A 25799-nucleotide genomic window follows, 5' to 3' on the forward strand; every position below is an offset into this window, starting at 1 on the left:
GGACGAAGAGTTACTTAAAAAAAAATAGGCCTTTATGAAAAATTTGCTTTTGAAAACAAGAAAAAGCATTTACTTATGTAAGTCCAATAAAACATATTATTTTTCTATACATGTAAGCATGGTCAGCACTTATACCAAAGTCTGCCTTTAGTAAAATTTCTTATGTTATTAAGAACCCAGGAACTAAATAAGCATAATTTTAGTTTATATGGCCTCCATGAAGTGGATTAAAGAGCTTCTCAAATTAGAATTTAAAATCTTCATTTTAGTTTTCTTTTCAAAGGATGCATTTCTCCTCCTTGCATCCAGGGGGAAGCCAATTGTGGTGTTGATCTCTTTCTCACCTTTGATGATTTCCTAAGACCTATCAGGTGGTTCTGGAAAAACAAGGGACATATTTGAAAGGAAGTGTGCTCTGATTATTGCAAGAAAAACCTATATTTGATTGATCTCATCACAAAAATTCAGTTTAAAGCCTTTCTTTGGTGATATTTTAGCAGTTACTCAAGGTTATTGCGTTATTAACTATATAAAATTAAACTGCAACCTAAAAGATTCCAACTTCCAAAGTGTTAAAACTGTCTCTCTTACCATGGTTATTAATGAACAGTAGAATGTCTTTGGTGATCTCTATTTCTTATGAAAATCCTTCAAAAAGAGATTACTCTAACTTATGAGTGCCTAGATACAAAACCATTCATAAGAGACAGGTACAGATAACCCAAAATTTATGCAATAAATCTAAACAGAAATGCACTTTAGCAATGAGGCACTTTCTCTTAAATATTTCAATAAAGCTAAACAGTTCACAATATTATATAACACACTTTTTTTTCCACCTTATAGAGTCATTTAAATTTAGATTAAATTTGAGTGTATAATGTAGTGGAGCAAACTCATTACATTTATAAAATGTGGCATATTCGTATGGGACATATTTCCAATAAGAAATAATACACCTTTAGAAAAGTAAAAGACACTACCCAAGGTACCTGCACCCCAGGTGCAGGGAATAACCTTATATTTCCTCATCAATGAGCCTTTTAGTTTATTTTTTTATACTTCTTAAAAGTGTTTTGTTAATCTAGAGAAAAGGTTATATTCTGATTTTTCTATTAATGGATGTAATCACTCCAGCTAAAGTATCTAGGGGCCACAGTCCTTCCTTATATCCCAGGTTCCTTGACCCTCTTACATCTCTGATATCTAAGGCAGAGAAAACAGATGACAAAATCTTCTATGGAAGTAAAGTTCTTTTGGTTCTTTGCTTAAGAAACAAGAGATTAAAATTTAGTTTGATTCCCCAATTTTGCAGAATTAGATGATGATTTCTACAGGCTATTTATATAGTTTTATTAGCACCCTAAGCTTATAAAACTAACCACAAAAGTTGCCTGTATATTTTTTTCTGTATCTGTTTTCTTGCAAATTCCACAATCTGACTTAGGGGATATTTAGTGTATTGCTAGGCATGAAAGTAGTCCCGTACTTAGAAAATCAGTTGAATATACCAAAAGAGGCAGTCAAAGAAGTCTATGGTTCTTAATAGTAACACTGTATTACTCAGGACCATCATAAAATGTGTACCTTTCCCTAACTGGTAACTGATGCTCTTCTTTATGTTAGGTTTTCTTTCACATGTTTTGGCACATATTCCATTGCATTTCAGGAAAAATGTTAACATGTTAACATTGAATAAACCAATTTTATATAAAACTATTCTCAATCCCATAATTGCTTCCTATATATTTCCTTGGAAAAGAGTGAAATTACATGAGATGAGGCAGCAACAGGCCAAATTTAAAGAGATCAGGTATACAAAACTCATTTAAAGCTGTAAGTTTTGGCTGGGGACCCAAATAACATGCAGGTCTCATTTGTGGTTTTTAAAATCACTCTCAATTCATTTTGAGTTAATTAACTTCCATACGTAAAACACTATTTTAATCACTGACCAAGATGTGACAGATTCATAATTTTAAAATTTCTTAGGGATGTCAGGGAATTGGATTTCACAGCACAGCAAAAAAGTTTCTGTAGGTGGAGAGTAAATTCTGTTTTTGGTTGAGTATAATGGTCTGTTCTAACCATTTTTAAAGAGTTAACAAAAATCTGCCTTTTAAATTCTGCCTGTGAGTCATTCCAGGCACAAACACGATCTAACAAAATGAAATTCAGAAAGCATTGCCATAACCTTTTTCACAAAAGTCAAAACAAAAACAATAGAAGACTTTAATGACACTCTAACTTGAAACAAAGACATACTGAAGAGATAATTATGAAGTTTCAGCTTTTTATGTTGTGAAATGCATCAAGATTTAGTTGTATTTTGTATGTGTTTTTTAGAATTGTACAATGTTATGTCTAAGAAGCATTTTGAGATTCAGAAGGCATTAATCCGTGATACATTTTACTGGAAAATGTATCACATCTACAATGTATACAGTATAAAAACTGTGTGTGTAACACACAGATTGTGCTCGTGTCAGATTTCTAAAACAGAGTTTTCCTAACTTTCAAGATTTTTCCTAAGTTTCAGAGGTTAACTTGTTTATTTTGAAGCAATTAATAAAACTTAATTTCCAAAGAAGTTTTTTGAAAACAATTGTAAATTTTAAAAGGTTTAAAATGAAGTTCTTCATATAATTTAAGGTAACAAGACTTTCTTTGACTTGCAGACTAATCTCAAAATGAATGGAAGACTTAACAAAACTGCAAAATCAAGGACATTATCACAGCTCTGACCTTAATGAATTTATGTATAAAACCAGAATCCCGTTTCCCCCTGATTACTACAGGATCTAAAATGAGATATCCTCAAATCATTAATTTTGGTTAACAGATTTACCTACTATGCTGCATTTATTCTACTTTACGCATAGGGTTTGGACATGTGATAGGTAACTAACAGTTTTAATTGATAATTGCCTTGAGACTTCTGAAATCCATAAAATAGCTAAGGTTATCTGCTCTAAAAATCCTAATATTTAAAATCATCATAACCCTCTGCATGCCACAATGACGCACACCTAAGGCCAACTTAGAAAGAGAGACACTGTACTCATTAGATGGGAGCCACAATATAATGATGCATACATAAAATGGGCTACACAGTGACATTTCGTGAAGCAGCACCTGCTTGTCCTAAGGCATTATGAAAGACTGACCTTACTGATGCATTAATTTTGTTAGAGTAAATGTGACCAGCTGTCAACATCTTGAATGGTTGTGAATCGAACTTCAGGTCTCCACGAAGTCACACGGTTTCAACTGGAGGGCTAAGATGACCTCCTTGTGCAACTGGTAGACTACACGGCCGGAGGGCTTAAAATGTCTACAGCTATTATGTGCTCTAATGGTAAGAATAGTTGGAATTCTTCCCCCAAAGACTTCCACACTCAAGAGTGAACTATTTTGCACACAAAAAGCTTACTGAGAACAGGACAGTGGCCCAAAAACCACTCTTCTAAATACTTTCCCATACAAAATAACTTCAGGATACAATAATTATTTCTTGTACAGTACTCTAAAGAAAAATTAATAAAATATTAAGTATGTAAAAACTGCAACACCACACAGATTGAGTCATAGTACGAGTGTAATCACACATCAGAACAGTCTCGGAACAGGCAAGCAAGATACGCGGCAGGCTGATTTCAGCCCTGACTTGTACACCGTGAGACGGCACAGATACCTTATGCGGATGGTTCAGTAGCAGAATGGCACTTGGTTCACTCTTAATAGAAACAACATAAATGCAACTGACAATTTAGAGACAGACAATGGCCTTATTTGCATGCTGAAAATCTGGATGTGTCCCTCTCGTCCACACACCGTTCACTGTGCGATCTGTTGATGAGTAAACAAAGTGCAGGATTCATCTCCGTGGGATCTAGGCCCCTTGGTCTAACCGAAATCAATTCTTGGTCGATACTGCAATACCATGGGGTAGGACTATAAAATAAAAACATGATGAATAAGACTGTGTTTATATGAAAACAAAGATTATAAAAGATTTTTAGAATGCAGGGTTATACTTTACAATATTTCCTGGTACCAGTGATTATGACAATTAAGACTAGTTATTAAAATTATTTTTAAATTGCCATTTTTTCAGAATCAGTCAGGTTTTCTGTACTATGTAACAAAGGTCAAGTTCAAAGGCTCACTGATGTCACACCAGCTGGGTAGGTGAACGTTACTAATGGAACACGTAGGGAGGGGCAGGGCCAGGGGAGGACTGAAGGCTTTGGGCTCTGGATCAAGGCATTCATTCCATCAATTGTTAACCTTGTGGGGCTGGATTCCATCCAGAGCCACTGTCTGTGACCGCCCACTGACTCACAAGGTAACCGACCTCTTGCTATGAATCAATGAAACGGGTAGTTTTCACAACTCACATTTTTTTAAAAGTTTGACACCTTTTTCTTTTTAACATTTAAACTTCAATGGTCCTTTAAAAAACCTGAAAAACAAGTAGCTGTTACATGGAACATTTAGGTTGCTACCTCCTCTCAATAGTTCGTTGATATGACTACCTATTCAGAGTGGAATCTTCTCTAACTGAAAGGTTCGGGTGGTCCCTGGTTGCTCTGACTCTGGAACAGGTAGCCTGTCCTTCCTGCGCACGGGAGGCATGTGCCACACGGCCACCTCTGTATCTGTTTCCTCCGAGGTTTGACTGGATCATTTAGAACCTAAACACCACAGAGTCAGAAAGGTCTGGAGAACCAACGGTTTTCCTTTTCTGAAAGCTGCAGATTCCCTTTTAAATGAAATTCCGAGGAGCAACTTTTATGAAACCAAGAAAGTGGACTGTGACTGACGGTTCCCCTTCATCTCCGTTGTCGGTGAACGGACAACTCCAGGACAGAAAATGGTGTACTTTTTCATACCGGTGAGAGAGATGATACGACCATTTCTGTACTCCTCATAGCTGATATATATGAGAAGACTTGTCGTTGGAGTCTTTTCCCATTTAGCTCAGGATAGGACTGGAGGATGGGAATGAAAATTTCTAGGTCTTGCCCTTTCCAGCTGAGGATGTAAGGTGATGCCACCACCAGTCCTGAGGGCTGGAGTAGTCACAGTCTGTCAAGATTTCCATGGTCTAGGGCACCTGGGTGGCTTCAGTCGGTTAAGCGTCTACCTTCGGCTCAGATCATGATCCTGGAGTCTCGGGATCGAGTCCCACATCGGGCTCCCTGCTCAGCGGGGAGTCTGCTTCTCCCTCTGACCCTCCCCCCTCTCGTGCTCTTTCTCTCTCAAATAAAGTCTTTATAAAAAAAAAAAAGATTTCCATGGTCTAAATGTATTTTGATTTAAATTTTGCTTGTTTTTATTTAAACTTTATTCCTTCTGAATTAGAGTGTCTGGGAGTGGCACAGGAATCTGCATTTTATAGAAAAAACTCCCTGGGTTTTCTGAAGCTCAGCCAGATGTGGAGACTGCTGCCCAGACATCCTACCCTAACTTCGTTACTTCCCATTCTCCCTGGCCCAAGTGGCAGTTTGCCCCTTGTCACAGCTGTCTTCCTAGCTGTGGCCTCCATTCTGAACTGCTGAATCTGCTTACTTTCGGCACATAATTCACTAGTTCTAGAATCCCTTCATAATATATAGAAGAATCCATCACCGATTTCTACTGGGATGAAGGCAGAGCGGGAAGTAAAATGGCTTGTCAGTGGTCAGGATCTTCTGGTTTTGGCTGAAAACCAGTTGGTTTTGTTTTCTCCAAATAACGATTTGTGTTTGTTCTATGATGACACATGAAGTTTAATCTTACTGAAATGTTTTCAAATGCTGGCAACTCTATCTGTATTTCAGTTCGCTTTCTGTAGTAAAATGGCGCTGCACGTACTATCATGAAATATGGCACATCACCCTCCTAGTGTTCAGTGACTGTCCTGAATGGACCTACTTGTAGAGTTGCTAGTCCTCAGTCTCATCATGTCCTAAAATAAAAAATAGATATTTCCACAGGATATACTTCAAATGTGATAACTTTAGAAAATGCTGACCTTCATTGATGTACTGTTTTTCTTAAAAAATCTTTACCATAAAAGTATTTGGAAAATACAGAAAAGCACCAAGAAAAAAAGCAAAATCATTTAAATACCACCATTCAAAGGTAACTACCATAATTATTTTGGTGTATATCCTTCTAGTCTTTTTATCTAGATACGTATGTTTTTTCAAGATTGTAATCATGCTATACATATTGTTTGGAAAATAATTTTGTCCATGTAAAATTTTAATTTCCATTAAAAAACTCCATGACTTCTTTCTTTTTTTAAGATTTTATTTATTTATTTGACAGAGAGAGAGAACAAGTAGGCAGAGAGGTAGGCAGTGGGAGAGGGAGAAACAGGCTTCCCACGGAGCAGGGAACCCGATGCGGGGCTCGATTCCAGGACCCTGGGATCAGGGCCTGAGCCGAAGGCAGAAGCCACCCAGGTGCCCCTCCATGACTTATTTCTACACTACTTAATATCCTATGTGATATTTTTAAAGGATGAATATAATGCTTTTATAGAAAAGAATTATAAGTTATCAATAAATCTTTTGTCATATATTTTAGTTTATTCCTTTTTTGTGTGTGTGTGTGTGATTATAAATTAATCTTGACCCAATGATCAGGGCTGGTTCCTAGAAGTGAACCTGTTAGTTCAAACAGCATACATATTTTTAAAGGCTGTCTGAAAAATACTGTCACCCTGGGCTTCAAGAAAGTTACTCTCTCTTTTTATATTTCCAAAAGAAATATGAGTGCTCATTCCTCAATGGCCTCATCAATAATGAGTACTAGCCTTTCTTCCCTCCTAATATGGCAATTTAATAAGCATAAAATAGTATTTTATTTCTTCTCAAGAAATTAACCATTTTTGTATGATAATTAGTTTTATTTCCTTTTGTGACTTTCCTAAGCATGTCTTCTGTTCATTTTTTTTGTTCATTTTTCTAAGGAAAGGTGAACTCTGTCTTACAGATTTGTATGAATTCTTCATGTATTAAGGCTATTAAACCTTACTGTCATATATTGCAAATATTTCCTCAGTTATGGTATTTTTGCCATGTACTTTTCAATATTAACAGTCAACTTGGTTTGTCTTTGTTTCCTCTTACATGTACAATGAGAAAGGCCATCCCCACTCTGAGATTATTCAACTATCTTTCTTCTTCATCTCTGATGGTATCAATTTTAATATTTACCACTTGAAGCCATGACAGTCTCCTGTAACATGGGGTATGGACTAAATTTCCATCCCTACCACCAAAAGTCGCAGTAAAATTTATTGGAAACAAACGGACCAGATCACACGCTATCCCCCAGCGTCTATACTCCGAGCTCACTGATCACCCCTGCCAACCGCCCACTACTGTCTCTAGTCTTGCCTCACTGGCCTTCTTGCAACCCTCAAGCAACCAGACATAACCACTCCTCCGGATATTTCCCGTGTTCCTTTCTTCTGAAGCACCCTACCCCAGATACACACATGGCTAGTTCTCCCACTTCCTTTTGATCAAGAATCACCACCTCAAAGAAGCCTTCCCTTGACTCTCTTATCTAAAATATTCTATTTACTTTTTCTTTTAACACTACAAATTTATTTTTCATCTGTCACTATCTTAAGAGCATAAGCTCTATGAGAAAGATTTTTGCTCATTTTTACTTCTGTGTCCCCAGCGCCTAAAAGAGTGCCCAGTGTATAGTTAAGTGCTCAATCGGTATTTGCTAAATGAATCATTTTTTCTTCCACTAACTTGAAATACACTTTATAGATTCATACATACTAGACAGTCTGTTCCTGATCTATTCTTTTTATTCATATGTCTGCGTTTAAGTCAGTACCTCTTTTAATTACTTCAGCTTTAAGATACATTTTAGCATGTTGCAGTGCACGTGCACCCTGATTCCTCACTGAAAAATGTGACTGACCAGAAGCACTGCTTTATACTTCCTGATGAACTTTAGAATGACTGATTCTGTTAAGTTAAACAAGAATCTGGTAAAAGTGTGCCTGGAACTACACCAAACTCTGTAATTTATTTATGGGGAGAAAGGACATCTCTATAGTATCTCATATACTATTTAAATTTCTTGTGTGTGATGTGGTATTTTGGTTACTTATGAGGAAGTCTTTGAAATGCTGAAATATTTAGTGGCCAACTGTTTTTGATACTTGCAATTTACCTTCAAATGGTTTCACAAAGAAACAATATAAAGAGATTAATAAGATAAGGAGAAGGGAAGAGAAGAGACAAGGGGGCAGAAAATGTAGCAAAATGTTAACTGGTAAAAATCTAAGCAAAAGTAAAGGATATTCCTTTATATTATTTCAGCTTTTTTTTTTTGGAAAATTTTCAAAATAAGTTGGCAGGAAAAATTGGGACTTAATGAATTTTATCAAATGCTTTTCAGTATCTACTGATGGTTTTGATTTGACTTTGTGTGTTTCTGTGCATAAAAGATGTTTCTACTATATAATATGTATTACTTCCCTCCCCCAATATTAAGCCATTCTTGCATTTCTGATAAAAATACTATTTGGTCTTGGCTTATTGTTCTTTTAGTATATGATTTTAGTGTATTTATCATCTTTGTATTTGTATTCAAAATGAGACTGATACTCGTTTTATAGTTGGAGGTTCTCTGTCAGTTTTTGGTATCATGATTATGTTACTTTTGTAAAATGAATTTGGAAGAATTTCACCTTTTTCAATAATTTAAAACAATTTAGAATGGGAATAATGTACTGCTTGAAAATTTGAGAGAGCATGACCATAAAACTATTTAGGTATCCTTTGAGGAAGTAATTCCTAATTATTATTTTCTTTCATGACTTGGTGATTTACATTTTCCTTCTTCACGGGTAAATTTTGGTCCACTGGTAGTTTCCTGGAAAACTGTCCATTTTGTGGAATTTAAAATTTTTTTAAATTTAAAAATTAAATAGTATAAAGCTACATACATGATGTTTTCTTGAAATAAAGTGATAACTTTTTCCCTGAAAATTTCTAGCTGAATTTACTATTAATTATAAGTTCAACTCTGTGACAGGACTAAAATCCATAATGAAGTGTTGAAGAAAGAAAAAGGAATTTGTGAGAATTTTAAAAAATCTGATCTTACTCCAATTGTTCTCCAATATTTTAGATCAGAGTTTATGAACATCTTTATTTCTAAGGAAACAGACACCAGTGCCAAGAGTGAAAGCAAAAAACCATGTATGTATGAGTTATAGTTCAAGGCAGAAGCATCACTACAATTTATCATCCCAATTAAAATGTACTTTTATTAGGTAACTGGAAAATGGATCAGAGGAAAGTTTTCTCAGTGCATTTTAAAATTAGTCTACTCTCATTTCTGCATTAAAAGAGTCAACCCAAGTAGAGCACTCAGGGCGGGGCCTAGTCAGCAAGCTGACAGTTCCACTGGGCTGTTGCCCTAACAGAGCTTCCCCTAATCTGGCATTTTATCTTTCACTTGTGGGTGACTGATGGATTAAAAAAAAAAAACCACACAAAAACTTACGCAAGGAAGTGCTGAGTATGGAGCAGAGATCCAATATGGAGCAGATTTCTCAAGGGCTGAAACTAGGAATTATTAAAAATATCTGACTCCTAAATAATGGCCTTAACATTTATAATTTCATTTTTAATTCAGTGAAATTAAATAGATAAATGCAAGAGAACCAAAATAATGGGAAACTCTGGGACATAAATTGAAAAATGAAGTTTTGTAGCTCAGATAAATACTGGTTTTGCAAAGTTGCAGGTCTTGGAAACTCGGATTTGGGATGAAAGCAATCACCACCTTGGCAGGCGTCAGGAGGGGCATATGTACAGTCGTGAGTGCCTCTTACCTGATACAAAGGGCCATCCTGAGAGCAGACTTGCGAAGCTGAGCAGTTCAGACACCGAAACTGCGGAGGAGATGAACTCATCAGATAAGAGGCATCCACAACTGGATACATATTTAAAACTGATTTAAACTATTTTAACGTCAAACATGAGTCAACATGATAATTTTAAGTAAACACTTTCCAAACTATGGTAGTTGGTTTTTTTTTTTTTTTCTTTTAAAGATTTTAATAACTTAGTGACTGGTAAAATGTAGCCTGAGACAACTTTAGTATCTAAATATCAGTTTTGTTAATATCCTGCAAATATTTACCAAAATCGTGGCTATCCTTTCCATCTCTTCTTTGGATAGTAATTCCTGGGAAAACCCTCACCTCTTCAATCCAGGAGGGGTACCCTCTTTCTTCCACCCCTGCCAGTGATTAATCTCGCTTAGCTTGCCCTTCTACTACCCATGAAGGGAACACTGTGTAAGGACCTCAAAGCTCTGAAAGGGGTATGCACTTTGCCCCAACATGTAAGGGGTCCGTTTTCTGTTTTAGATGAGGTTCTTCATATTGCTCAGATTAGATTTTTAGTCTCCATCTATTTTAATAGCATGAGAATATGAACTCCTTGAGTCTTTATCTTATTCATATGTACAGTCTTAATAACGAAGGCCCAGAAATGGCACCAAGCAGCTTCTCAAAAAAATGTTTCATGAGTAAATCAATGAATGAACACATTTTAAACTACTGAGTAGATCCAGCTGTAAACCCACTAAGTTTTAACAGTTTAACCATTCATATTAAAGAAAAAAATCATTCCCAAATCTTGATTTTTCAATGTTGAGCTACTTATTAAACATGAACATTATTTTAATTGTAACATGATTATAAACAATGAAATATATACTTTAAAATTATGTATATATGAATTAAACACTGCATGCTTCTTCAAAATGGGAAAAAATACATAAAAGGTGTGAATTAGCCAGGATAAACCTAACATCCTAGAGCAAGCAGCTTTTTAAAAGGTATACTTTGAAAGAATATTAAGGGAAGAAATGATTAAAACAAACGTATTGCTAGCCTTTTAAATAAAATTTCAGAAATTATATTCCATTTCCCCAAAAGACTAGCAGTTTTTTCCAGGAGTGAGTCCCTGACTTTCTGTACAGGGCTCATCAACACGCTGTTAAGACATGCCCAGCACGGCTATCCTTAGTAACCTTCCCTTTTCTCTCTGAAGAGCCACCACGCTCTGGCCTATCAGACTTTGCAAGTCCTAAACAATGCCAAGTCCCAAACAGCATTTAAGAGTGAAGAGTTAAGGCGAAAGACGCTATTTCACTAAGTGATTATTATCTTTTCCTATTAATCTCTTTATCACTCAAGAAGGATGTTTGTTTTTCCTAAAATTGCTTCATAATGCAGATAAAGCAAGACAAATGTGGTGCAGAAACTTCAGGTATGTCCTGGCAGGGAGTTGTTAGAAGAGACAAAACCAACCAGGATCATCTGGGAAGGAGGGGCTGTACTGAGAGTTAGTATTCAACGTCCCCGAGAAAAGGTGAGCAGGAAGAACATGGTGAGTTCGTGATGCAAGCTGAGGCCAAATGCGAAACTACTAACAGTAAGCTCCAGGGATGAGAGGAAGTTAGGTGAGAATTACAATCATAACAAAATGTAACATACATAAGCTATTCAGAAACTAACATTTACTATGTCAGGCATTCTGCTAGGTACTTTATAACATTCCATTCTTACTAAAAAACTTCAAAGACACGTATAATTACACCCAAATTTTAAGGATTAAAAAAAAGGTCAAAACTAGGAAGTAGAAGGGCGCCTGGGTGGCTCAGTTGGTTAAGCATCTGCCTTCAGCTCAGGTCATGATCTTGGGGCCCTGGAATCAGGCCCTGAGTGGGGCTCCCTGCTCAGCGGGGAGTCTGCTTCTCCCTCTGCCCCTCCCCCCACTCATGCGTGTGCCCAACAAAGCGCCCACGTGCGCACTCTCTCTCCCAAACAAATAAAAAATCTTAAAAAACAAACTAGGAAGCAGAACACAACGGGGAGGAAATAGCTACAACATACATAACCAAAGATTACAGAATCCAGAATACATAAAGAGCTCCTAGAAGTTAGTAAGAAAAAGACAAACATCACAATGGAAAAACAGCAGCAAGGCAATGGATATGAAAAGAAACTTCACAGAAGAAATACAAAATTGATAATGTGCAGTGTTGGTGAAGATATCAGAAAATGGGCACTCTCATATATTACTGGTAGGACTTATACACTGCTAAAATCTATTAAGAGGGTAATTTGTATCTATCAAAATTTAAAACATGCATACTCTGTTGTAAATCCACATCTGGAATCTAGCCAATGAATATGCTTGCACATGTGCAAAAGGACATATGTACTGGAATCTAGCATTGCTTGTAATGTTAAAAAACCTGAAAAAGTCTAAATTTCCACCAAAAGGAGTGTGTTAATCAGATTATGCTGCAGCCACATAAATGGAATACTATCAACTGGTTACAAAGAATTATATCAAGTTTGTTGATTCTCCATGTGACATATCATCAAATGAGAAAAAAAAGTTGCAGAACAGTACATATGATTCCATTCATGTTTGTTTCAAAAATGTGATGAACACTGACTGCATGGACCTTATAAACAGGATCATGTATTATTGATTGGTTTAGATAACTAAGTCCCTTCCAGATTGAGATCTAATTCTGTAATTCTACACCTTCAATTTACAGATGTGGAAGCCAAAGCCACAGGGTAAGCCAGTGGTCATGGATCATGTTTCCTAAAATCCTATTACTCAAAAGATGGTCCAAAGATTAGATGCACTGGCATTCCCTGGGAACTTGTTAGAAATGCAGAATCTTGGGCCCCACCCCAGACCTACTGAGTCAAACTTTGTTTTTTACCAAGATCCCCAGGTGATTTCTATTCACATTAAAGTTTAAGAAGCACTGGTTTTAGGAAAAGGTACATTTTCTCCCATTAATAGACAAAAGATGAACACCAATCTTGAGTACATCTTTAGGCAGCAATATTATTATGAAATGAAAAATCTCTAAGAGTTAGCTAAATTTAACCAGATGTTTGATTCCTAAAGATAAAATCCAGAAAGTGCAAGGACTACAGGAAACAGGCTGAGCCTTCAGTGAAACTGACCCAGCAGAGAGCAGAGGAAAGAGGCACAGATGCTGTGTGGCTCAGGGAGATGTGCCGCTGCTCTGGAGAAACGGAGGCCCAACAGACTTGTCCAAGATTCTTCATAGGGGTCCAGACCTCGGACAAGGTAAGGAGGTGATGGGGACACAGTGTGGCCTTGCCTGAGGCAGAAGACCCCGGGGGCAGAGGCAGGAGGGAAGATAGCACAGGGCTGACTCAGACCTAGCAGAGCCTGGAACATATGAGGAGAACACCCCCACCCCCATGGCACTGAGTAGACTAAAAAAACTGTAAAGATGCCAATTTCAGCCAAATCAACCTAAAAATATATTCCAATGCCAATCACAATCCCATTCTCAAGTTCATCTGAATAAATGGGTAAAATCAGCCAACACCATTTTAAAAGAATAATGAGCTTATTAGCTGTAACAAATATGAATATATTTATACATACATATATATAAAGCAACCTAGAAGGCCTATTTGCCTTATAAATTAGTTTGAACTTTATTCAGACTTATCCCAAAGAAAATGGACAACTGAGGGGTTTTGAACTAGAGTGGTATATGATCAAATTTTTATAAAATCTATATATACTGTGTAATGTGGTGCAGGGTAAGACCTATGCAGAAGAACAAACCAGAATATCCAGGAACATGTGTGTACATATATGTGTGTCCCCATCTCTGTGTCTACAGGTGTCTACAGGTGTACATGTGTATACACACACGTATAGGTACATATGCACACATAATGGTGACAAAACACTGAGATAAAGTATGGCTTATTCAACAAATTACATTTTTGGCAAAAAAAGTCTTAGAAAAGAGTCTTAGTCTCATTGTAGGTATGGGTATGTAAGTAAACAAATGCCAGGTAGATCAAAATGTTTAGTGTAAAAAAGTAGTAGAAACAAGTAAAAGAACTGCAAGGTGGTCATGAGTTTAGGAAATCAGCTGACCCCAGCCCCAGGTACAGCTAGGTAGCAAGAACAGTAGACAGAGTCCTGTGAGCTTGTCAGACATCCTGGCATCCTGTTGGCAACGGAGGGTACAGATGGGGAGGGATGTGACTGCAACAAATGCACTAGAAGGGGCTTGATCAAGAAATGACTGTTTTATTGCTAATTTGTCCATTCACTCCAACTGTCAGACTTCACCAGTTACTATTGTAATAATTCATAATTAGTTGGAACATGAGCAAAAATTTAAAATTTAGCAGAAAACATGGGAAATGGAGATTCAAATAAATGAGATGATCTTTAGGATATTTTTGCATAACTATGATTTTATAAAAGGAACTATGATTTGCTCTTTGAACAAATATTTATTATTTGTACACGGCACTGCTCTGGGTACTGGAGACTCCGCAGTGAACAAATAATCATCCCTGTCCTCAGACTACATTTGAGTTGGAGGACAAACAATAAACATAAATAAGTGGTATAGTATGCCAGATGGTATGAAAAAATACTATAGAAAACAGTCAAACATAAAACGGACTGGGAGAGTGCCATACTGGGAGCAGGGGTTGTATTATTAAGGAAGGTTGGAGCCCTCACTGAGAAGGTGATGTACAAGCAAAATTCTTTGGGTGAAGAGGGTAAAGAAAATGATTCATGTAGGTACTTAGGGAGGCAGGAGAAAGCCCGGCAGGTTAGAGGAAACAGAAGCGAGTGGGGCCAGAATGTGGTGAGCCAAAGGAGAGTGAAGAGTAAGATCACAGAGGTGCCTGGGAAAAATCATGGGGCTCCGTAACTATACGACCCTGGAAGGACTTTGGTGTTAATCTAAATGATACGAGAGTTGAGAGCAGAGAAGTGACATGTGCTGACTTGTTCTCGGAGGATCCAGCTGGTGCTGTGCTGGGACAGGACAGTAGGGGGACCCTGGCTGGAGGCAGGAGAGGAAGCATGGAGCCCAGGGAGGAGGTTTTTACAGAACTTCTGGAGAATGGTGACAGCTGTGGGGCCCAGAGGGACAGAAGTGGAGGGGGTAAGACATAACTGGATTCTGACCGTGGTAGTCTGAAAAATCATAAGGTACTGAACCATTTTCCCAATCAACTTTTATTAAAATATGCCTTAAACAACACAGGAATTTAAACTATCAGGTATGGGTAACCAGAAATACATTTGTAATAAAGACTGATTTAACTGATAGTCAATTAACAACCAAGTCTTCAAATCAGCTCTTTCATGCTTTGACTTAAAACTGGCAGTGTGGGCGAGACCTCTGGGAAGGGACTGTCAGAAGGACAAGTGAGTGCTAGCCGAGGTCTTACGGTGGATGACTTTGTACATCTCTTCAACCTTAAGGCAAACCTGCTCATAGCACCTGAAAATCATTAACACATAATAAAATGGCCAATGACTTACCAAAGAAAACTAAAATTATATTATGATATTATATGTAATACCACAATATCTAGGCCCCGACCGTGCTGGGTAAGGGAAAACTGACTAGCTCTGTAATCTGCACCTGGTACCCGAAACATTTTGGTTGGAAGGATTCAATGAGGGTGATGTATGTAGAACCATTTTAAAAAAACTATAAAATGTCCTAGGAAGGCAGGTAGTAATTTACCAAATACAAAGATAATTAGATTTGTTTTCCTTTCTTTCTTCTTTTTTTTTTTTTAAATAAGGCTTAGAGAGGTCTGAGTTCTTCCAGGGCACACGACAAGCGGGTGACTGGTACTAGAACATAATTTTTTCTTCCTGGTCATGAGAATTCAGCCTCACAAGGAAGGCTTTACCCAAGTGGGACTCAGAAAAAAAACATTCTGACTTCAGAAGTTAGATGCTTCATTTATTATATCAAGACATTTCTGAAAAACAGCCAATTTTCCTACTCATTGAATACAACACACAAACATGATTTTTTGAGGTTTTATAACAATTCCATAAATGTTTACATTCCATGTTTTTGAACCACTGTAACATGGCAACCCTCATTATTCAGATTCTGTATTACTTGTCTTTGAGTGAGGTTACATTTCTTAATTTTGTATTTTTAATAGTTTATATTTTCATAAGAAAATGTAACATAACCTACCTTTTTAGATTAAAATTATGCAGAGTTTAGAAGTATGACATATTGTACCATAAACACCAGAGACTCTTAATGTCTGAGAAGACCTTGGAAGTCATCTAGTACAACCTTCCAGTCAATCTCAATTAATGTGTATTTGTGTAGTCAGACTATAAAGAGAATTTCTGGTAGCATTACTACTACATTCCCTCACTGATATACATCAAGCCTTATAATCCCTAGCCCTTGGATTTCTCTACTATCAATGTTATACATAATACAGATAAGATGTGCTTGAACCTTCTAATTAACCCTAAGCAAAGGTATAGTTCAAAATACAGAATTCTCCTTTTGGGTGTTTTGGATTTTTCTCAGGTTTTCTCCTTTTACATCATTTCTCTCATACTGCCTAGGGCCTAAGCCACAACAATCTAATTCTGACATCAGAAACCACTGCAAACTCACTTACCCTTTGGTCCAATTTTACACTTTCATGTAAAGGAGGTACCTGAAAAAAAGATCACCTAGATTCTACTCTATCTGTCCCCTCTGCCACAACCAAAAAATATCAACCATTAAACAACATACTAATCAGGGCAAAACTTAGTCTCCTCACTTGAGACTCCATATAGTTAGAAGTTCCCATATTTTATCGGGGTTTTAAAAAATGTAAGTGTCATCTTCTCTGTACTGAGGTAAGCAGAGTTCTGAACATATTTAGATGGGGTTTTTAACTCACCTTAAATGTAACAAAACCACATTTAACAAAGATCTTGGTCTTGTACTTAGGACCAATTATCATGGAGTAGCTGGGATAAACAGTAAAAGGAATCAGTTTCTTCTCTTTCCCAAGTTAATTTTTTTGTTTGTTTCTAAGTAATATACTGTTTATTATGAGTAGCAAAATGGCATATAACTAAAACATACACATAGGTAAATATAAAAGCAATTTACGTTTTCGCCTCTTAGTCGCCATCTCGTCATGTAGATGAATTCCATAGTGTGATCCTTCCCCATAATTTCACCATTGCACAGCACATCCAACTTTAAAAAGAATAGTTACAGATCCATTAACTTAAGTAATTTTTAATTCATTAGTGTCAGACTTTTTTCCTAAATTTCAAAAAAGATTCAAATAGTTATAACAAAATAGAAGTATTAACCATTATTTAAAAAGAACACTGAATATTTTTATTAAGAGCACTGGTCCATCTCATAATTATTAACAATTCAGATATAAGTAACATGAAGCAGTGCTGGTCTTGTCCCAACTCAAGTCTGTACACATAATATTGAAATGCAGTGTAAGCTTTCTCAGTCCACGTCTCTGTGTAACCTTAGTTTAGACATATTTCTGTGACTGTCTCTTACAAAAAGAGAAGTAACTGTGGAGACCTCACAGCACCTTTGGCTTATGAATTCACCTCTCAGAATGCTTTCACCTTCTCAAGATTGAGAGGACTTGCTTTCCTCTCATTAGTTTGTATTCAAAGAGGGTAAAGGAATCAATGTGGATACAAGATTTATGGGGACTTCAAGGCATTTGAGAATTTCTGGTAATTGCCTGTAGCTAAGTCAATAGAACAATTAGGACCATGCCACAGGCCTGTATCTTCTAGGCCTCTCTGGCCTGTTTTGCTTGGGTGGTAACTTGCATAATACTTACAGGACCCTCTTCTCATCTTGCATCAAACTTCAAAAAAGGGATGTGCTTTCCAAAGCTCACTTTTGCTCTAGAGTTGCAGGAACCAAACAACCCCCCAAATCCTTAAGGCCCCAGGAACTGTGGCTATGATTTACCAATTCAACAAAGCACAGTTAAATGTTTATCATAAGTCCCTATAAATAAAGCATTTCAGTTCTCTAGCTATTAAAGGCAAACTGATAGAGTTTAATTTAAAGTGTGGGAAGGCGAAGAAAAATGGGTTTTAAATAATTCTGTCTGGTTAGAGACTAGAGTTTTGAACTTTAGGTCTAAAATGAGTACTGTTCCAATTGTATTAGACAAATTTTTAGCTGAGTTATATTGATATTTTGATGATTTATGTTGACTTGCATCAACCTCAAAATGTTTTTAAAAGGACCAAGTAGATAATTTTTTTTTTTTTTAAATCTTGCCTGTAAAATAAATTCATAAGCAAAGAAGTAAAGAGATTCAGGATGCAACCCCTGGTTAGGTACACTGCTTCTGTTGTCATTTAAAAACTATCTTGCCCCAATTAGCAATGCTGTTGCAAAAGCTTCAGCTGTTAGGTATTTCATTAAAACATCACCCTATGTGTTAAGACAGCAAAATAAGGGGGGGGGGGGGGACCAGTAAATGTTACTAAAAATCACAGGACAAGTCCTTTACACCGGGAGAGATGAGGAGCTGTCAGTGGACAGAGTCTCCTGCTCTGCTGTCCTCGTCTGTGGGAAGAGACACCGTGTGCCAGCAGTGAGACTGTGTGAGAGAAATCGTCCTCTCAGCTCTAACAACCTCCTGGAAACTAGAAAGTAACTCAATGGGTCACACTTAAAAAGTAAGGAAATAAAACTGCATGTGGTACTTTGTAAGAATAAGTATAAAACCAAATCATAAAAACAATTTCATTTTCTATTTTCACTGTTGTATCTAAGTTGTCATCTTTTACTTTACCAAGTACATAGGGCTTTGATTAACTTTCACAATTTTTTCCCTAATGTAAAAGTTGATGTCTCTGGAAATGTTTTACTATTTGTAGGACCAAACCACAGTAAGAATTTTTAATCCATGGATTATTAGTTATCTGAGAGTTTTTAAATAAACTTGGGATCAGAGACTTCCTCAAAATACATACTTAATACCTGTCAATGCCTATGTTCAAATCCTATTTTATTTCTGCTATGATAAACTGTTCATATTAATATTAGTGTATATAATGAAGAACTAATGTTGCCTTTGATGTCTTTGTTTATATAGGAAACTAGTCTCAGTCTTTTGTTTCTTCAGAAGCTACTACTATCAGAACCCAAAGGGGAGGAAGAGAAATTAATGCACGTTAAGACTGCCATTTGGGCAGATGAGAAATGGTAGCCATGTCTCCTCATTACATTATATCTACATTCCTAGGATCATAAACATTCTCTAAACATTGAACACATTACAAGTTGTGCTGTGATTAACATGGGGACAATTTATCTCTCCGTTAGGAAACTGGTAAATTGCATTTATGCAGATGCAATTATGTTGGTTTTACCTACTGCTAAACAATATCAATTTTGCATATGACACAATTAAAGGAACATTATTTACAAAATCTTTTTACATAAAAAGACAATGTTTTACATTCTGAAAAAGATGTCTATAAAAGTAAAAATGGATCTCAAAGGTCTCATTTAAGAAACAAAACAAAAAAGGACCCTAATGTTGGCATTAAAAAAAATCTAGTTAGCTGTAGCATTTATTTTGGGAAAATTTAAGTATCTCTTCTAATTGTAAACCACTAAATGCATTAGCAGCATGTTTTAGTCAGATGTTAAATTAAAAAATACAGATTACATAAATAGAATATTACATTCTCTAAATTTTTAACATATAAAAATAACCTAAGTTTCCACAAAAATTAAATGTACTTTCTGTTAATTTTTACTTCTTTTGTTAGAATTTTACTTCAGATCAGAATTATCAACATGATCAAGGTTAGATTATTAACTTACCTCATAAGAACTTGGAAGTTTTAGTTTTAAACTTAAAAATTTTTTAATAGTTCCCACAGTTACACGTGTAGAACATCGAATGAATTTCTTCATTAAACCCTAAAGGAAACAAAGATTACTAATTAAAATAGTCTACCTTACTTTTAATGAAACCACAGGTGTCATTTCCACTATAATTTTAAGTATTTTCAAAATATTTTCTGAAAACATTTCAAATTATAACTCCTTAGTACAAGTGAGTAAAAATATTCCTAATTCTTAGATACTTACATGATATTCTTCAAGAATGTATGAGGAAAATCCTGGGCAATCGATAATCTGCATACCTTTAGATAGTTTGGTTAACAACACATTGAGTTTAATCAAAAATAAGGGTCACAAGAAGCATATAAAATATTTTATTATATAATGTTGCTTCTAAAAGTATTAGGGATATTTTTTTAAAAAGCGGTGATTTCAAATGGGGCTCTAAGGAGTCCCAGGGTTCAGCAGAGACCAGTTGGGCCACAAGACCCCCTACAACTAAAAGTCAGGTGTCTGATGGGCTGTGGTAGTACTTTACTGGAAAAACAATGTTCTATGTGTCTTGATTTTTCTTATTTTATTAGCAGTACTAATTCTCTCTTTAAGCACGAACATCACTAAAATGTAAGAACCAATCCAGAATGCATGCTCAAACTGAAAATGAGTCAAAATGAGGTTTGTAGACATGATAAATACGAACCAATTTGTGAAACAAAATTACATCTCCAAACCTTAAAAGTTATCAATAGTAAAACAAAAACCAGCAATTGAGTCTTTTAAAGATATAAAGTATTACTTCTACTTACATGTACAGGATATTAGGTCAGGAAGCAGAATTGTTCTTAAATTCACTAAGTCAAAAGTAGAGCCATCCATGGGGCGCCTGGGTAGCTCAGTCTGTTAAGTGCCTGATTATTTAGGCTCAGGTCATGATTTTAAGGTTGTGAGACTGATCCCCACCTCAGGCTCCACACTGGGCTTGGAGTCTGCTTAAGATTCTTGCTCTCCCTCTCCCCCTTTGCCCCTCCCCGCCAACACATGCGTGCTCTCTCTCTTAAAAAAAAAACAAACAAAAAAAACCATCCAGTTAGTATCTATTCCTAGCAAATGTGTTCCTAGCAAAATATATTTCCTAGCAAAGACCAACAGAAACAAATTTACAAATGATACCTGGTCACAATTCAGATGGTAAAGTATCCATTAAAAGAAAACAGAAGTCAAAAGTTACATCTAAAGTAAAACATACTCAAGCCATTTCAAAAGGTAAGACTGATACTCTAGACAGCATGGAAACAAAGGGATAAATATTCATACAGATCTTCCTTGTTATCTATTCACATCATCTCAACTACCCCAAGGTTTCCTGTCTACTTTCTTGTTCCGAACATCTTATAGAGAATGCTTAGCACATTTTCTTGGTCCCAGTTAAGTTGGAGTATAATGGGCAGGTACTGGAAGACCCTTTAAATGTATTCTCATCTGCAGAGAAATCTCAGGTATTTAAAAGAACCTATAGAAATGACCATGGCATCACTACTCATAACTTTTCAGAAATTGTTAGTAAGTATAGAGCTGTCAGAAGAGTTAAGGGATTTTAAAAACTAGGCAAAAGTTTGTTTCTGGAATTTATAATTCAATAAAGTTTGACATTAATCTCTAGCAAAATTCTGGTCTGAATTAATATTTGATTTGTAAGTACTTAGGAAATGACAATATAACAATTATGCATTTTCTCTCTATAGGAACATTCTGCAATTATTACCAATAACCCCGCTGTTTCCTAGCTAGGTACACCCTGGACTTGCTATACAGGTCTCTGAAAAGTAATCAACATGTTTTAAGGGAGGCAATGACAATTAAGTGCTCAGCAGAGATGACGAGGATGGTGGGGGGACACTTAAAGAGATGATCCTAAGAGCAGTGCTCCTTTCCTGCCATTTCATTTCATAACACACACAGAAAATGGAAAAATTTGTACTACACACAGGGGGTTAAGGGGAGACTGCTGCCTGGGACAGTAGGTGTATAGCCCAGGCCTTGTCAGTTGCTCTCGTGGGATGAACATTTTAGGCTCCCCTGCCTAAAATGAAGAAATACTATATGGAAAAAGATTTGTGTTTCCAGAATGTTACCTTTCCTTGCCTTCTAACCTGTTCCTTCAAACTCAGGCCAGGAGAGGAAGAGTTCAAAAAAGGCTCTTTCTGCTTCTAAGGTGGTTACACTAGAAACATTTTTACTCTTTATGCCTTTGTTCTAGCAGAGTTAAGAGACTAGATCTGAAATCAGCTAGTGGTCAATATCATGGGTTACAGAGTTTTCCAGTTGTAGGATACAATTCAACAAATTCTAGTTCTTATTATAATGATTTTTTTTTAAATTTTTTCTAAAAGGTTTTATTTATTTAAGAGAGAGTGTGCACAGGAGTGGGGGGAAGGGGCCCAGGGAGCGGGGAGAAGCAGGTTCCCTACTCAGCAGGGAGCCTGATGCGGGGCTTGATCCCAGGACCCTGATATGACCTGAGCCAAAGGCAGACACTTAACTGACTGACCCACTCAGGCACCCCCGTTTGTTTTTTAAGTCCAAATCCCCAACAGTGTTTTTCCTCTCATCTTTGGAATGGTATGGCTAGTACCTTCACCAGCTAGAGCAACTGTTGAGCTTGACTTTTTTTTTAAATTGAAATATAATTCAAATACCATAAAAGTCATCATTTAAAGTATATAATTCAGTAATATTTAATATGTTCATGAGGTTGTGCAGCCAATATCATTATCTAATTCCAGGGCATTTCATTACCCCACTGAGAAACTTACTCAATTAGCAATCACTACTTCTTCCTTCTCCCTAGACCTGACAAAAGCCAGTCTACCTTCTGTGTCTTTGGACTGCCTATTCTGGACCTTTCATAGAAAAGGAATCATACAATATGTGTGACCTTTGTGTCTGGCTTCTTTCACTTGGCATAATGTTTTCAAGGTTCATGTTGTAGCATGTATCAGTATTTGATTCTAGCTTATAGTCTATTATACACTATCCTAACTTATTTTCCTTTTTGAAAAAAATATTAAAGGCATCCTACTGGGTGTGAAGTGGTAGGTCATGTGATTTTGATCTGCATAGTCCTAATGACTAATGGTGTTTAGCATCTTTTCATGTGTTCATTGGCCATTTATCTTTTTTAAAAAAATATATTAGAAAGAGAAAGAGCAAGCACAAGAGAGCAGGGGCAGAGGGAGAGGGAGAAGCAGACTCCCTGCTGAGCAGAGAGCCTGATGCAGGGCTCGATCCCAGGACCCTGGGATCATGACCTGAGCCAAAGGCAGACGCTTAGCTGACTGAGCCACCCAGGCACCCCACCCATTTTTTATCTTCTTTGGAATAATGTCTATTCAAATCTTTTGCCCACTTTAAAAAATGAGTTATCGGGGCGCCTGGGTGGCTTAGTTGTTAAGCGTCTGCCTTCAGCTCAGGTCATGATCCCAGGGTCCTGGGATGGAGCCCCTCGTTGGGTTCCCTCTCCCACTCCCCCTGCTTGTGTTCCTGCTCTTGCTATCTCTTGTCTGTCAAATAAATAAATTAAATCTTAAAAAAAAAATTAAATGAGTTATCTTTTTGTTCATTTGTATGAGTTCTTTATATAATCTAAATACTAAAGGTTTACCAGATGTGTGATTTGCAAATATTTTCTCCCATTCTGTGTGTCGTCTTTTCACTTTCTTGGTAGTGTTCTTTGATGTACAAAAGTTTTTAATTTTGATAAAATCTAACCTATTTTTTTTTATGCTTGTGCTGATGGTATCATTTTTAAGAATCCACTTCCAAGTCCAAGGTCTTAAAATTTTATCCCTATGTTTCTCCTAAGAGTATTACAGTTTTAGCTGTTACATTTAGCTATGGGTCCATTTTGAGTTAATTTTCATATATATAGCATGAGGTAGGAATCCAACCTCATTTCTTGCATGTGGATATTCAATTGTTCCAGCACCATTTGTTGAAAAGACTTTTTTCCCCTTGAATTATCTTGGTCACCATGTCAAAAAAAATAGGTTTATTTCTCTCCCTCAATTCTTTTCACTGATCTATATGTCTCTACCCTTTTACCAGTATCATACTGTCCTGACTACTGTAGCTTTGAAGCAAGTTTTGAAATTGGGACTTTGAGTCCTCCAACTTTGTTGTTCTTTTTCAAGATTGTTTCGACTATATCAGGTCCCTTGGATTTCTATGACTTTTAGATCAGTTTGTCAATTTATGTGGGAATGGCAGTTAGAATGCTGGCTAGGGTTATCACTCAATCTGAAGAACAATTTGGGTAGGCCTGCCATCTTCACAATATTAAGTCTTCTAATCCACAAACATGGGATGTCTTCCAATTTACTTAGACCTTTTTTTTTTTTTAAGATTTTATTTATTTGAGAGAGAGTGAGCAAGCATGAGTAGGGAAAGGGGCAAAGGGAGGACAAGCAGACTCCCCACTGAGCGGGAAACCCTGCTGTGGGGCTTGATCCCAGGACCCTGAGATTATGACCTGAGCTGAAGTCAGACACTTAACTGACTGAGCCACCCAGGTGCCCCCTATTTAGGCCTTCTTAATTTCTTTTAATGTTTTGCAGTTTTCAGTATACAAATCATATGCTTTCTTGGTTAAATATATTCCTAAATATTTTATTTTTTTTAGGCTATTAGTGCACAAAGTTTCCAATGTCTCTACATCCTCACCAACACTTGTTTTCTGTTTTGTTTTTGATAATAGCCATCCTAATGAGTGTGAGGTGATTATGCTATTGTGGTTTTAATTTGCATTTCTTCAATGATCAGTGATGTTGAGGATCTTTTCATGTGTCTGTTGGCCATCTGTCTGTCTTCTTTGGAAACGTCTCCCTGGTCCTCTACCCATTTTTTAAAAATTGGATTGTTTGATGTTGAGTTGTTTATATATTTTGGATATTAACCCCTTATCAGATAGATCATTTGCAAATATCTTCTCTTATTCAGTAGGCTGCCTTTTTGTTTTGTTAGTAGTTTCCTTTGCTGTGCCAAAGCTTTTTATTTTTGGTGTAGTCCCAATAGTTTATTTTTGCTTTCGTTTCCCTTGTTCAAGGAGACGTATCCATAAATACATTGCAAGGGTGATGTCTTAAGAGGTTATCGCCTATGTTTTCTTTTTAGGAGTTTTATGGTTTCAGATCTCATATTTAAGTATTTAATCCATTTTGAGTTTATTTTTGTGTATGATTTAATAAAGTCCAATTTCATTCTTTTGCATGCAGCTGTCCAGTTTTCTCAGCACCATTACTTAAAAGACCATTTTTTCCTGATTGTATATTCTTGCCCCTTTGTTGTAGGTTAACTGACCATATAATTTAAGGGTTTATTTCTGGACTTTCCATTCTGTTCCACTGATGTATGTATCTGTTTTTGTGCCAATATCTCACTGTTTTGATTACTACAGCTTTGTAGTATTATCCTGAAATCTGGGATTGTGGTGCTTCCAGCTTTGTTATTCTCAAGATTGCTTTGGATATTCAGAATCTCTTGTGGTTTCATACAAATTTTAGGATTATTTGTTCCAGTTCTGTGAAAAATGTTATTTGTATTTTGAAAGGAATTACATTTAATCTGTAGATTTCTTTGAGTGGTATGGACATTTTAGCAATATTAATTCCCCCAATTCATGAACATATCTTTACAATTGTGTCATCTTCCATTTCTTCTAGTTTTCAGAGTATAGGTCTTTCCCCTCTTTAAATTTCCTAGATAATTTATTATTTTTAGTGCAATTGTAAATGGGATTGTTTTCCTAATTTCTCTTTCTGCTACTTTGTTATCAATGTATATAAATGTAACAGATTCTTTATATTTGTATCCTGCAAATTTACTGACTTCATTTATCAGTTCTATAGATTTTTGGTGGTCTTTAGGGTATTCTATATATAGTATCATATCATCTGCAAATAGAGATTATCTCTTTCCTTACCAATTGGGATGACTTTTCTTTTTCTTGTCTCCTCAGCTAGGTTCCAGTA

At 36.4% G+C, this 25799-nt stretch overlaps 1 protein-coding gene across 4 annotated transcripts in view; it reads right to left on the reverse strand.

Annotated features, from left to right (window-relative positions):
* Nucleotides 1–711: 711 nt before the first annotated feature.
* The window catches only part of PCGF5 (polycomb group ring finger 5), a 110991-nt gene continuing 85903 nt past the window's right edge, over nt 712–25799 (reverse strand). For 3 of the 4 annotated variants that reach the window (XM_088019853.1, XM_028098711.2, XM_028098710.2), the window contains exons 7-10: nt 19750–19848; nt 17026–17115; nt 9866–9925; nt 712–3954 (exon numbers count right to left, since the gene is read on the reverse strand). In XM_088019853.1, coding sequence (XP_087875979.1) covers nt 3907–3954; nt 9866–9925; nt 17026–17115; nt 19750–19848 — 297 coding nt within the window. In that variant the 3' untranslated portion in view covers nt 712–3906. The remainder of the gene's footprint in view (nt 3955–9865; nt 9926–17025; nt 17116–19749; nt 19849–25799) is intronic. The other variant, XM_028098712.2, reaches the window with a different exon arrangement.

Source organism: Eumetopias jubatus, unplaced genomic scaffold (assembly GCF_037043125.1).
Source record: "Eumetopias jubatus isolate StellerSeaLion01/CBP00866 unplaced genomic scaffold, mEumJub1_p1.0 scaffold_17, whole genome shotgun sequence".
Taxonomy (NCBI): Eukaryota; Metazoa; Chordata; class Mammalia; order Carnivora; family Otariidae; genus Eumetopias; species Eumetopias jubatus.